This window comes from Glycine max, chromosome 14 (genome assembly GCF_000004515.6).
Source record: "Glycine max cultivar Williams 82 chromosome 14, Glycine_max_v4.0, whole genome shotgun sequence".
NCBI lineage: Eukaryota > Viridiplantae > Streptophyta > Magnoliopsida > Fabales > Fabaceae > Glycine > Glycine max.
In genome coordinates this window covers 991,199-1,005,246 of record NC_038250.2, presented here as the reverse complement: position 1 = coordinate 1,005,246, position 14,048 = coordinate 991,199, and the positions used below count along the sequence as shown (strand labels likewise).

The window sequence follows — 14,048 nt, the reverse complement described above, 5'->3', positions numbered from 1 at the left end:
TTCGAAATCGTCGTTTTTCTGAGACAGGTTTGGTGGGCTGCGGGAAAAAGGAAGGGTTTTAAGAGGAGAAGGAGAAAAACGAAAATGAGACCAAAAGGAGGCAGCTGACTTAACATAACTATTTATACCTAGAGTACTCAGCCTATTATTTGCTCTATATTTATATATTTTTACTAAAAAGCTTTTTAAATTTATTTACGAAAAATTGGGATGTTACATTATTTGCTCTATATTTATATAATAACACTTTATGATCATGTATATAGTTTAAAATGTATGTAAAAATTAATATGTTAAGTATTAAAATGTATGGAAAAATTAATATATTAAGTATTGAGTCTCTTTTTCGTGCCCCGGCCTATATCAAGTTGAATGAATGTAAACTATATTGAGTGTGCTCAGTAATTGATTATATAATATTATTTAGCTAAAGTTTAATTTGGAGGTACTTTCAGCTTAAATTTTTTACATTACCATCAAATCTGTGTTGACACTTAATTATTTAATAAATTTTACTACCTTAAAACGAACAATGACACTGGACTAAATTTTACTACCTTATAACATCACCACGGGATAAAAGCTAGTTTAAGCCTACACTAACAAATTTTCTATTGAGAACAACAAACTACTTGAATAAATTTCAATATATCAGGGCTCCAATCAAGAATATCCCCGGCTCAATTTTTATTTTTTTTACACAAACAAATTGCAGAGATCCCCATCAACCCTTTACAAATAAACTTAATATACTACATCTAACCCAAAGTCTTAAAAGCACTAGGTTGCAATTTCAACAGTAGTATTTGCAATTCGATTACATAAATTATGTAATATTTATTTATCTGCAAATTTACAACACAAAAATGAAAAATCATCTGTTTATAGAAAATTGGCTCGGATAGCGATGCGCAGTGGTTCTTGCAAAGACTCATGTCTACAGAATGTAATGAAAAACAGTAGTAATCATTTATCATTAGTTCAAGTATAATTGTTGCTCTCTGATATAATCAATCACTTCATCCGCGGTAAGGTATTTTATAGATAGTCCTCTTGCAATGCAATCCCTGAAATTAGTGAAAAAGACAAGAAAATTGAACATCTCTCTTTTTTAAAAATTATCGTCCAGTAACTCTTGAAAGTAAACAATGTCATAGCATTACCTTACTCTGGTTGAGCTGATTTGATTTGGAACAAGTTCATTCACAACTTTGATATTATCCTAAAAAAAATAGTGGAAAATTTAAATTTAAATATGCATAAAAGCTGAGTAGCAAAGCAATTCATTCTAATTCTTATTCTTGTTCACATAACAAAACGCTAATACAAAGTCTGGTCCTAGGAATTTTGTTTCATTACTGAATATTTAAAAAAATATATATTTTATAGTTTATATAGTACTAGTGTCCTCGAAGTATCCATCCATACTTTGAAGGTATCGTGGTTCAAGTATCCAAGTCATACAGGAAGGTCCGGTATACACTTAATAAGTAGTATCTGACACATGTCAAACAAAATGTCAAGAAGGTGGGTGTTACTGCAGCACATGTCTCACACTCCGACACCTCAAGAAAAAGTGTCCATTGTTAAAAGCTAATCAGTAATCAAGGTTGAGAGGAATTAATCAATTCTAACCAATCACAACAACAAAAAACGATGTGCCCTAGCACACACATGTACAAACAAGGTAATAAATTTTAATCATCAAATTTAAAATTCCCATGTTGATCAAACATCAACACACCTAAGTATATGGGACATCACAGAAGGATTTCATAATTTGGTCTATAATTTGACCTTAATTTGGTCAAATACACAGCAAACAGATATTTGAAAATGTCCAAAATTCATAAGCCACATTTCATTTTAAACGCATATAGGGAAATAGGACAAGCTTGAAATGTGATATACCTTATTCTCATTCAGAATGTCATCTTTAAATATAGTCTTCTCAACATCTTGTCCTTCCCTGGGAATGCAGACTACTCCATAATCTTTGCATATAGTTTTAACCTAAAGTACAAAAACAATTATAGTTCATTGTTTCCACAACCTATGGCAAATTAGTATTCATTAACATATGTGGCAATTCAATCTTTTTATCCACTAACAGTCCAATCCATCAAGTATAAATCAACCAATCAATCTATTCAATTATAAAAATAAAACTTAATACATTAGTTGAATTGGATTACCATTTGTTATTGGATAGATAATGAACCATCCAACATATTTTGCAATCCAGTGAATCAAGTAGTTCCAAGTTCATTACTTGGACATAGGTCTTTATGAGATAAATATTGGATTCTATGGTATTTCAGTGTAAGAATTTGTACAAATATTACACTTTGTTTTAGAAAAATATTGTTTTGAAAAAAATAAAATATAATGGATGGACCTTTTTCTATGAAATAAGTTATGGATAAATTAGATTTTTGCAATACATTATTAATGGATCATAAATGGATTGGCTATCCATTTCAATTCAAAAAAATTATCCAATTCATTAGTTTGACACTCCTAATCCATACTCCACCCATGCCTTGTATCTATGTGGTAAGAAATAAGAACAATTTACTCAATAAGCTTCTTAATTCTAACAATAAAAACACAAAATCTATATAATTCCTGACTTTCAATTTCACGACCATTTAAGGTTGGTTTACCCAAATTATTAGGTGGGACAAGGTCTTTTGTTCCAAGAATTGTCAAATAACTCCATGTGAAACTAATCCATGATAAATAATATTAGATTTTTCCGTTATAGTACCTGGTCAGGAATCCAGAATCCAGGAATGCTAAAAGAATGAAGGAGATCAGAACCACAAAGAAGCATGACCTTGAGGGATTCTACACTAATCAATACAAAAGCAAATTATTGTATTGTTACAACATTGTCAAAAACGTGTATAGAAAGAAATGAAAATCTAGCACGGTATCTTTAACTAATGAAGGGAAGGAACTATTAATGCTCCTTTTAGACTAAATCACAAATAAGTCAACGAACATATATATAAGATATCTGATAGATAACTTTTGAAGGCTTTAGCGCCATACGGAACCAAATTGCCCATCCAATCATGCATCCATATAGCACTAAGAAATTCCCACAAAATACTAGAGTCAAATGACCACCTAATGCCAGAGACAGGAAAACATGTCCAAACATTAAAATCCATATATTAATCATTTAAATCACAAAGTATTCCTAACACTTAGCACATTTTTTTAAAAGTTCATCAGCAGTGCGGATTATCATTAATGTGACTAGTATTTCATTCTAAAAAGAGATTAAGAGAGCTGGTGTTAGTGTCACTTCTTCCTTTATTTTGAATTTTAAGATGGGACAGGGGAGCAATTTGAAATGGCAATTAGAGTATGTGATTTTATTGAAGGCTTGTTTGTTGAGCATACCTTGAGATACCAACCCTGTCTCACAAACTGAATTGTGGACTCTGGAGAGAACAGTTAAAGTGCGTTGATATGTGCTCTGACTTGCCTGCAGCAGTTTATAGCCAGATAAAAATGCAAAATATTAATAAATAAGGTTAGCTAGAGAGCCAAAATTTCTCACAACACGCATGACATCAAAGCACTGTCTTTCAAATTCAAATCTATGGAAAATGAAACTTATTAACATGCACAGAAAATAGGAAGACAAGCAATCTAGCTGATAAAAGAGTAATTACCTCCCATGGATCAACCATTATAAAATCTGAACTTTTGCAGGCTAAATGACATAATTGTATTCGATGTTCAGCAGATATTAGGCCCTATATAAACATGCAAGCAAAATACAATTAGACCAACATGTGGCAGTGAAACTAATAGCATCACTTGATTAATAAAAATCATAATTTCATCAATAGAATCATAGGATTTGATCTATTTGCTGAAAAAAGTAAAATAAAAACTCAGTCAAGTGTTTCAGTGTTTTCCAGTTTCCACATGTCAAGCATAAGTTTTACCTTATTTATTCATTTATTTTGCTAACAAGTTTTACAGACTCTCATGTATGGATATAATAAATGAGGAATCTTTTTCTCTCTTTGCTTGACAACTTCATACCTTTTTCTTGTATGCATCATTCACAGGAGACAAGTAACCTCCAATTACGCAGTAGCCATCTGAATTCAATGCATCTCTTGCAAGCTCTAAGGATAACACCCACAAATTTTAATTTAAAAAAAAAAAAATCAGACTAGCAGAAAATAAATGAAATTAAGAATTAAATTGCACATAATTCAAGAAATTAAGTTAATGAAATTCCATCAAGTAGTACTAGAAGTGAATTAGAGGGAATATTCAATATATACTCCCATTCACCTTCATTAAGAAAGTAGAAACTCGGAGATCATGACTCAAGGAAGCTAACAATACAAGAAGATAATTGGTATGAATTGTTCCCAGGCAAACCCAACTCTTTTGAACATCTATGTAGTAAGTACAACATAGAATTTTCAACAAAAAATTCAATTATATGTATATGGCTTTTATAATTATAATATTAATTCAAGTAGACAAAGAAGCCTATATTATTATATAATTTATAGTGAGTATATTTTACCAATGGTTAACATATGGTTTGATCACAAAATGCAAAAACCACTGTAAATGGTAAAGTGATTATCATGCATGCAGTGTTGGCTACTACACTATTAAGCAACCATTGACTTTTTTTTTTTTTCACATGATGTATATGAGATCTTAATTTTTTCCCCTTAATTCTTCTACACTGAATGGAAAAATAGAAAAGTGCCAAATTGTTCAATAATCAATACTTTCAAGAATGAACTTATCTTCAAGATGTCATTTATTTTTGTTAGAGGAGTTGAAGGAGTTAAAATTATTCAGATATGAGTTTTATAAGCACCAAAGAAGTATAGATGTCAAGGGCAGTAGAATAACACGTCTCTGCATTGTAAACTTAAGGAAATGAAAGAAAAAAGAATCGGAGCTATAAAAGAACGCAACTAACCAAACATGCGTAAATGCATGAAAGTAGGTGGATTAAAGCTTCCAGTTGCCACCAGAATTACATATATCTTGCTGCTGTTTTAATGAGAGACAGAAAAAGAATGTCATAATTAATTCATAATAAGGTCAAAAGAAAAGTTCCTCACAAAATAAACAAATAAAAAAATAATACAGACAGGAACATACTTGCTCGTGTTTGCAGGGGAGGGCTCATTATTAATCAAATCTAAAGCCAATTTATCCCGTGGCAGTGGAACATCCATGACCTGAAACCATTAAAAACAAGCAATGCTGAAATCCAAATGCAAAGTTACTTTTTTTTTTCCTTGATAGATTAATTGAACCTGGAATTCCAGATTCAAGCTCCAAATAAGTTAAGCACGAAGAGATGGAGTTTCAAGCTCAAATTACAAACATGAATCCCATCCTTGTCTTCCTTTCTAATAAATTCCAAATTAGTTCCTACTATTTGCCAACAAAAAGCATAAACAGGTTTCAGACAAATTTTTAATTTCTGCTATGATTCTAAAGAGACATTGCAGTGAATTAAAAGTATAGAGAGAACCTTACCTGGATGTGTTGGGTGACGGAGTGAGAGTGCTCCAGGAAGGAGAAGCCGAGGATGGGGGCGTGCCCAATAAGACGATGAATGAAATGAAAGGAATACTTACTACACATACAATGATGGGAGAAAGTTCATTAAACACGAACACATCAAATTCCAATATTCCATGCCCATACAATACTTCACCCAACATTGAAAGGGTCTCTTCAATAAGGTGGCCCAACATTGCTAGGAACTTTAGGCTCTTGCTATTTACACTACCTTTGACATAAGTACCCTCATGTACCCCTTCTCTCAATTACCCATTATATTCTTTTTCTTAAACAAGTACACCCCTTTTACTTTCTAAAAATTCCTTTTTAGAATTACATATATCTATTTTGGAATTATATCTTTGAGACTATGATCCATACTTCCAGAGATATACTTCAAGAATAAATATATATTTTTTAATTAGCGTTCAGTTTTTGGGGTTGAAGGAACAAGAGGAGTGAAAGGTTCAGTTTTTTTGTTTTTAATTAGCGTTTCATTTGAGTACACCGGAAATAATGGTCTATAATGGACCATTATTAAGGTGATCCACCGTAATTTTGACGGGTAAAAATATTATAAAGTAATTTTTTTTTAGGATAAAAAAATGAGTTGATAATGCACATAGTGCTAAAAAAATGCAAAATAAAGATACCTCCACATGCAGTACACACAACCGCCACTTCGTTCATTTTCTTGTTGATTCTTGGAGCCACGTCGTTCATGGCCATGGATTTCACTTTCTTCTTCTTCTTCATCTTGACGTTGTTATTGTGGGAGGTGGCAGTAGCAGACAACGTGAGCTTCGACTTCCCTTCTTTCACTCTCAACAACATCACCCTCCTCGGCGATTCCTCTCTCAGAAACAACGGCGTCGTAAGACTCACCAACGCCGCCCCCACCTCCAGCACCGGCGCCGTTGTCTACAGCCAACCTGTCTCCCTCTTCCACGCCTCCTTCTCCACCACCTTCTCCTTCTCCATCCACAACCTCAACCCCACCTCCTCCGGCGACGGCCTCGCCTTCTTCCTCTCCCCCAACACCACCCTCTCCCTCTCCGGCCCCCTTGGCCTCCCCACCGCCACTGGCTTCGTCGCCATCGAATTTGACACGCGCCTCGACGCGCGCTTTGATGACCCGAACGAGAACCACGTGGGCTTCGACGTGGACTCCATGAAGTCCCTCGTAACCGGAGACCCCATCTTGGACGGCATCGACCTCAAGAGCGGCAACACCATCGCTGCATGGATCGACTACAACACCCAATACACATTACTGAACGTTTTCTTGAGCTATTCACGTTCTTCAAAACCCCTCCTACCTCTCCTCTCTGTCAAGTTCGATCTTTCTCATCACCTCAGAGACCCCGTCTACGTTGGCTTCTCCGCTTCCACTCAGGGAAGCATCGAGCTTCACCATATAAAAAATTGGACCTTTCACTCCAAAACAATAACCACCACGTTGCACCACCCTCATAACGTTTCCGTGGTGGGAATTTCACGTTCCGGTGCCACCAAGAAGCGTGACAAGAGGGTTGTTGGCATTGTTGCGGGTTCTGTTTCTTTCTTTGTGGCTTTCACAATATTCTTGGGGTATGTTTTTGTTCGGAGATGGAAGATTGGTGGGAGAAAAGAGAGAGAGAAAGACAAGTTCCAGAAGAGTGGTTTCGTGGCGTATCCTAGGGAGTTTCATTACAAAGAGTTGAAGTCTGCTACAAGAGAGTTTCACCCTAGTAGGATTGTTGGGCATGGATCTTTCGGAACAGTGTATAAGGCTTTCTTTATATCTTCTGGAACCATCGCTGCTGTGAAAAGGTCAAGACATTCTCACGAAGGGAAGACTGAGTTTCTGGCTGAACTCAACACCATTGCTGGTTTGAGGCACAAGAATTTGGTTCAGCTTCAAGGTTGGTGCGTTGAGAAGGGGGAGTTGCTGCTTGTGTATGACTTCATGCCCAATGGAAGCTTGGACAAGATGCTTTACAAGGAACCTGAAAGGGGGAAGCTTTTGAGTTGGTCTCACAGGCAAAACATTGCACTAGGGTTGGCTTCTGTGCTGGTTTACCTTCACCAAGAGTGTGAGCAGAGAGTGATTCACAGGGATATTAAGGCTGGGAACATATTGCTAGATGGAAATTTCAACCCTAGGTTAGGGGATTTTGGATTGGCAAAGCTTATGGATCATGATAAGAGCCCTGTTTCCACTTTAACTGCTGGAACAATGGGGTACCTTGCACCTGAGTATCTTCAGTATGGAAAAGCCACTGATAAGACTGATGTTTTCAGCTATGGGGTGGTTGTGCTTGAGGTGGCTTGTGGGAGGAGGCCAATTGAAAGAGAAGGGTCTAAGATGTTGAATCTGATTGATTGGGTTTGGGGCCTTCACTCTGAAGGAAAAGTGATTGAGGCAGCTGATAAAAGGTTGAATGGGGAGTTTGAGGAGGAGGAGATGAGGAAATTGTTGATTTTGGGGTTGAGTTGTGCTAATCCTGATAGTGCTGAGAGACCCTCCATGAGGAGAGTGCTGCAAATTCTAAACAATGAGGCTGCACCACTTGCTGTGCCAAAAGTGAAACCAACACTCACCTTTTCTTCTGACCTACCTCTGCCTCTCACTATTGAGGACATTGTTTCAGAGGCTGATCAAGAGTCTATGTGCGAGATCAAAATTGACTGATCAACTCAACTTATTCTTTTCATTCTTTAATTGTTTTCGGGGATCATTTCTAATGCTCTACTCTACTATTCTGTAGTCTCAAAAACTAACAAGTCATATCCTACATAGTGATAGTTCATTCACAGAGCTAATACACTGAATTTCATGTGGCTAAGCTAAGTATGTTCAAAGCGCAACAGACAGAAAGCTTGTTTTGTTTTGTTTTGATCATAGTTATAATAAGTAAAACCGTGTTTTAGGTGCTCTCATTCTCATGGTGTTTGTACAGAATGAGGAAAGTAGAAAATTGACATAGATGTTTGTATATTACTACTACTACCAAGTAGGATTAGGCTGATCGGGTTTGTACAAAGGCTTTTGACTAGCAATAATTAGCAATCATGCTGTAATGCTTCATTTCAGAATTTTTAATCAGATCCCTATTAATAATACGGGCCTTGGTCTCATTCTGTGTGTCAAACTTAATTGTATCACCAGAATAAGGAAAGCAAAACTTAATTGAAACATTTTCTTATTGCTTCTTTGTAATGGATGGTAAGGAGATGGACAAAATATCTTGGCCAGGAAGAAGCCATTAAATTGATGATATGGAACAACAGTGAACCCAGTTTCAGCTTAAGGCTAGTGAATATTTCTTCCATTTTTCTGTGCTCCACCCAGAGTTGCATGTAACACAGACAATAAAGAACTCAAGCTATATATTTATGCTAATTTCAGAGCAAGCCGTGCAAGAGGTTTTTCAAGAGATGACCTTGTGACACAGTTAATGCATTGAAGGTGCTACTATTCATGATTGAACATGGCATTTACTTCTGCTTATAACACTATCGGTTTTATTATTATTATTATTATTATTATTTTAACGTTGTTTTTTGAAATTCAAAAATTCTTGCTATTTGTTATGAATGAAATTTTCTCTTTCTCTACAGGTTTGAGCAGAAGTTCATGTTACATTTGCACATTACAATTGTATTTTACCTCTTGCTCTCTGTCTCATCTTTGTCTTCCTGACAGATTTAAGTATTTCTTATTAAATATCATGTCCCACACAAAACTTTCATTGCATTTGGATGAATTTGTTCATATCAAAACTGGGTTGCAGGTATGTGAATTTCCTAACTTGTATAATGAATTTTTATGGAGTCAAACTCTGATTAGAGGAGAAAAGTTTTGCGGATTGAACTTTAAATATTTTCTACCTTATGTAATAGCTAATAGTTTCAATATTGATAGTGTGAAATTATGCTTTATCCGGCTACTGACCTACTGTGGGTGTATCTTTTCCTTTTATTTTATATTTTATATTTTTCACATGGGAGGCAATGAAGTGATACTTGTTTTGCTGTTATTATCAGTTATGAAGTAAGCATGACTTTCTCATGTTGACTATTTGTAGTCTCATATTTCAAATTATCATTCAAGCTGGTCTTCTCAAAAAGGGTTTATGTTCAGTTCAGGATGAGAGTGCAGGTCAACTTCTCATCTTTTCTCATAGAAGGAATGCCTATAAGGCTGTAATATCTAAAATTTCTTTTCCCTTCTTTTGTATTTTACTTGGAACACTGGCCCCTGCTTTGCTAAGATGACTCACCAGGAATAATGCATTATTTTTATGTGTTTATGTTCATGTATTAGTAGCACCGAAGTTTCTTTGTATGATTCTCTTGTGCTTGATCGAATATGAGTCACTAAGTAGCATTATTTAGGTCATTTGCCAAGCGACCTTTAGAAAGGAGACATGTGACCAAAGGCGTTCCATTTTGTATACACACTATTTTACCCAATATGCTAATTGAAGTATAGATTTCAACCAGTCTTTATTTCCTTTTTTTTAATTAAAAGGAATTTTTATGTTACATGGTTATATTCTTGTACAATGTTTCACACATCCTTGATTGCAGGTCTGGTAGTTTCTGTTGTGGATCCTCAACCTGGTGAAACTATTATTGATTGTTGTGCTGCTCCTGGCGGAAAGACCCTCTACATGGCCTCTCATTTAAGTGGCCAAGGTACTACTTTTTGCTAGACAACTTAATTTTCAATACAAATAATATGGAATTGTTTTCTTCACTGAAACAAAAGTAAATCGCAATAGATACTCACGGAGAAGTAGGGGAAAGAGGCAATGAGCATGTTAAAGCCTTGCACACCATTGTAAATGTTACACTTTAAAAAACATTACATGTACATCATCCCAATAATGGATTGATGTAAGCGTTACAAAAGAGGGGAGTTTGTACAATCTCACCAAAACCTGAAGTAGGGAGTTTAACTGTAATCTACTCTATTTTTATTTAATTACTCATTTATTCCATATATTTGCACAATCTTTATATTTTAATCATTGCACGTATACTTTTTAACTTATTTCCTACATATACATTTAGTCCGTTTTAGTCTCGGATAACAAGTACTAAAAGAAAAATGTTATGTTGTGAAGGTAGCTAGAGCATAATTAATCTTAATCATGCTGTAAGGAGGAGCACACATCTTAGCAAAGGAATGAAGCCCATCTCTGCATTGTTCGTAATCTTGTCTCTTCTCCTGGTAAGCTTTTCTGAAGCAACTCATTTGATTTAAAATTTGAAACAGAGATGCATGGTTTATGACTTTTCTATGTTATCTCTACTAAATAGGTTGCCAACATCAACTTAAGCCGTGCAAGAAAAGACCTGGGGGATTATTGGAAGAAAATGATGAATGACCAACCTATGCCTGAAGCAATTAAAGAAAATTGTTCAAGTTCAACAAGTATCAGATGCAAGAACGGATCATTTTATAAGGGACTTCAATATAAAGCCTAATGTCATATTATATCACACCCATGTTAACGTTGTGTCCAAGAAGCAGAAGCAAAAGGCTTTTGACCACAAGTTTATACCAGTCTCAAGGAACGGAAAGTCATGGTAATTGAACAAACCATCAAAAAGGGTTGAAGGCTAAAGATGTTAGAATTAGTAAGAACAAGAAAATAAAACTATGTATTTTTTTAAAGGAGAAAATAAAACTAAAACTATGTATTAAGCAATTAAGATTGTACCCAACAAACAAAAAAAAAGCAATTAAGGATGCTACTTTGAATTTCTCCCTATGGAATGAATCTCTATTAATTCCTTGAGTTTCTTTAAAAAGCTTCACTATTTTTTTATATACATTTCCCTTTCTCACCTCTAAAAGAAATTTATTTAGTAGGTGGCTGACGTTACAATACATTTTTGTCAGTTTATGCATATGAATATTTGAATTGCTACTCTTCTTCGCTGTCACAATTACAATTCCAAGTTTCGATGTACCTCTGTAGAAACTGCTCAATTGTATCCGTTTACATCTTGTTGCATGCTATGCAACAATGTTGTCCTTCTCACGTATTTGGCGTGGCTATTTTGTGCAACATACTTCCACAGTTACAAAATTAATTCAAATGTTGATTTTTTTTTTTAATGAGTTCTCAACTTGTTAGGCAATGTTTGATAAAATTAGTTAGAAAATTAATTAGTAGTCGGAAGCTGAAAAATTAGATTAGTATTAGATAAGATTAACTGATGAAATAATTAAAAAGTATTAAACAATAAAAAATAATAAAATCATGATTTATTTTAAAATGATAACAAAAAAATTGAATAAATATATTGAAGATAAAAATATAAAAGCTAAAAGCTAGAGTTTTAAAAAATGATACTTAAAATAACTTTTAAAAAAATATTAGAAATTATTAAAAAATATTGGCTTAATTACAAAATTCGTCCTTCTATTTTACCTATTACATTAAATTGATTTTCCTATTTTTTAAATCACTATTTGAGTCTCATATTTTAAAATATATTATTTTAGTCTTCATATATTAGAACCATGATTCTTAAAAATATACTTTTTTATCACTACACCTAAGTGTTCATTTCAATCTTTCATGCAAAATATAGTATTAATATAGGTTTTATACGAAAATAGTTTAAAACTTAATTTTTTTTAATTTATTATATTTTTATAATTTTATATATTATGTTTTAAAATATAATATATAAGATTAAATTCTATTTTCACATAAATTAGAATATGTATATTTATATAAATTTTATTTTTATTTTATATATACTAAGACCGTGTATTTTGAAATGTAAGAGACTTAAATATTGAATTAAAAAATAGAGAGACCAATTTAGTGTAATAGGCAAAACAAGGGGACAGATTTTATAATTAAGTCAAAAATATTTGTTTACCAAATGATCGAACAAATTTTTTCGCTAATAAAAAAATTAAAAACTAATTGAAATATCTTTTCCAACATAATTTTAATTTATATCTACATAGAAATTATTCGGTTGTCATCACATGTCATAAGTTGACAGATTTACCATTTTTTTAATATTTTGGTTTTTCTCTTTTTTCTTTTCTGTGACTTAAAACACGGGATCCACACTCCTAGTAATAAGTTAAAACTCTACCAACACCAACAACAAGTATCCTCACCGCTGATGCCATGCAGTTTTGGCGTTTCAGTTTGATTTTTGCTCTGTAGGCTTCATTTGTGACTTGTGAGCCTTGACACGTTGTAGACATGCCGTAACAATCGATATCTTACTCATTTCGGTTATTGTTCAATATGCATGCCAATGCGTTAATATAATTTGAAACAAACAAATGTAAATGCTGTCACATAATTCTATTAGCTCATGTACAACTTAATCTTCTAACTCACGTTCTATTTGCACCTGCATATCTTAATCTTCCATATCCAAAGATTATGGTGAATACTTTATTCCATCCGTAAAGATGAATGAGGATTCAAATCTTAAATTATTAAAAAACAAAAATAGCTACCGGGTTAATTAGTTTTAGGTTTGATGTATGCAACTATGTACTGGTTTTCCTACCAATTATGGGTGGTGCATAAGCGTGCTCATTGAAAGCGTGCCATATACAAAACTAGAAATGTGACAAGCGTAACACCACCGAAACAAAAAGAAAGGAAAAGATCGAAAGTAAGAGGTCATTAATTTTCTGAGCCTGAAATATGAAATATCTGCATGCCATTAAATTCCCGCAGACCAACTAAATATAAAAAGGTTCCAATAAAACAACATTGTGACAAATATTCGCCTTAATTAACTGTAGAATCCAAATTGGCTCTTGTATCCTAAAAAGAAAATGGCTCCTTTGTTGGCTGATGATTTGGATTCTCACATTTTCACCACCGCACGCACGTATATATCACAATCATTTCTCTCAGATGATTCGCAACAAATTATGAGTGTATTGACAAAGGAAAATGAGTAAGTAAACAATTTTTTATTACTCAATGTGTTCCTAATTTTTCCCCTTTAAAACAATTGTTCTTGGAAATAACTAGGAAAGGAAAGGGGAAGCCGCTGAGGCATCATTTATTTCTATCTTGAACTCTGCATTTTGTATTGAGAAATGTTATTTGGTCACCATTTTCTCCCAAATTTTAACAGCAGAAAACTACAACTCATGAAATACGTATATAGTAATTAAGAACAAAGATAATGTAAATTAATTTTATTAGATTTGATATGAATTTTAAGATAATTATTATAAAAGTTAACACAATTATCATAAACAATTATCATATGATGGTTTGTGATTATATGATTAATATAAAATTAATTTACACTTACAATTAGAGGTGAAAATATGACCTGACCTTAGTTATTTAATAAAAATGCTAGGTTTGAACTTTTAAAAAGACCTAATTATTTAAAAAGATTAAACTTAGGCTTATAAAAAAAACTTATTAGACCTTCTATATATATATAATACTAATAATAACATTGTTAATTAA

At 33.5% G+C, this 14,048-nt stretch overlaps 2 protein-coding genes across 6 annotated transcripts; one reads left to right on the top strand and one right to left on the bottom strand.

The window, feature by feature from the left end:
• Window positions 1–785: 785 nt before the first annotated feature.
• LOC100793809 (nicotinamide/nicotinic acid mononucleotide adenylyltransferase) lies at window positions 786–6,330 on the bottom strand. Of its 3 annotated transcripts, XM_003544598.5 has the most exons (11): window positions 6,228–6,330; window positions 5,548–5,647; window positions 5,164–5,243; window positions 4,979–5,052; window positions 4,069–4,154; window positions 3,690–3,773; window positions 3,415–3,499; window positions 2,771–2,850; window positions 1,912–2,013; window positions 1,164–1,222; window positions 786–1,067 (listed from the first exon to the last, which is right to left on the bottom strand). In XM_003544598.5, the coding sequence occupies exons 1-11, from the start codon at window positions 6,233–6,235 to the stop codon at window positions 977–979; spliced, it is 849 nt and encodes a 282-aa protein (XP_003544646.3). In that variant the 5' UTR covers window positions 6,236–6,330; the 3' UTR covers window positions 786–976. The 3 variants fall into 3 exon arrangements, with proteins under 3 accessions (XP_003544646.3, XP_006595691.1, XP_025981237.1); XM_006595628.4 differs by lacking the exon at window positions 6,228–6,330 and having other exon boundaries at window positions 4,979–5,049; window positions 5,548–5,787; XM_026125452.2 differs by lacking the exons at window positions 5,548–5,647; window positions 6,228–6,330 and adding an exon at window positions 5,393–5,434.
• LOC102668712 (probable L-type lectin-domain containing receptor kinase S.7) lies at window positions 6,191–11,126 on the top strand. Of its 3 annotated transcripts, none has more exons than XM_006595627.4 (4): window positions 6,191–9,025; window positions 9,178–10,257; window positions 10,689–10,795; window positions 10,885–11,126. In XM_006595627.4, exon 1 carries the CDS (start codon window positions 6,191–6,193, stop codon window positions 8,246–8,248), a length of 2,058 nt encoding a protein of 685 aa, XP_006595690.1. In that variant the 3' UTR covers window positions 8,249–9,025; window positions 9,178–10,257; window positions 10,689–10,795; window positions 10,885–11,126. The 3 variants fall into 3 exon arrangements, with proteins under 3 accessions (XP_006595690.1, XP_040865085.1, XP_040865084.1); XM_041009151.1 differs by having other exon boundaries at window positions 6,191–9,350; window positions 9,645–10,257; XM_041009150.1 differs by having other exon boundaries at window positions 6,191–10,257.
• The last annotated feature ends 2,922 nt before the right edge of the window (window positions 11,127–14,048 follow it).

Excerpts from the sequence above, each read along its gene's own strand:
- LOC102668712 (XM_006595627.4), top strand. The coding sequence starts at position 6,191 with ATGCACATAGTGCTAAAAAAATGCAAAATAAAGATACCTCCACATGCA.
- LOC100793809 (XM_003544598.5), bottom strand. Across the intron at positions 5,053-5,163 it reads TCCCCTGCAAACACGAGCAA|CAGCAAGATATATGTAATTC; the intron begins GTATGTTCCTGT and ends TCATTAAAACAG. Across the intron at positions 2,014-2,770 it reads GATTCTGGATTCCTGACCAG|GTTAAAACTATATGCAAAGA; the intron begins GTACTATAACGG and ends TTTGTACTTTAG.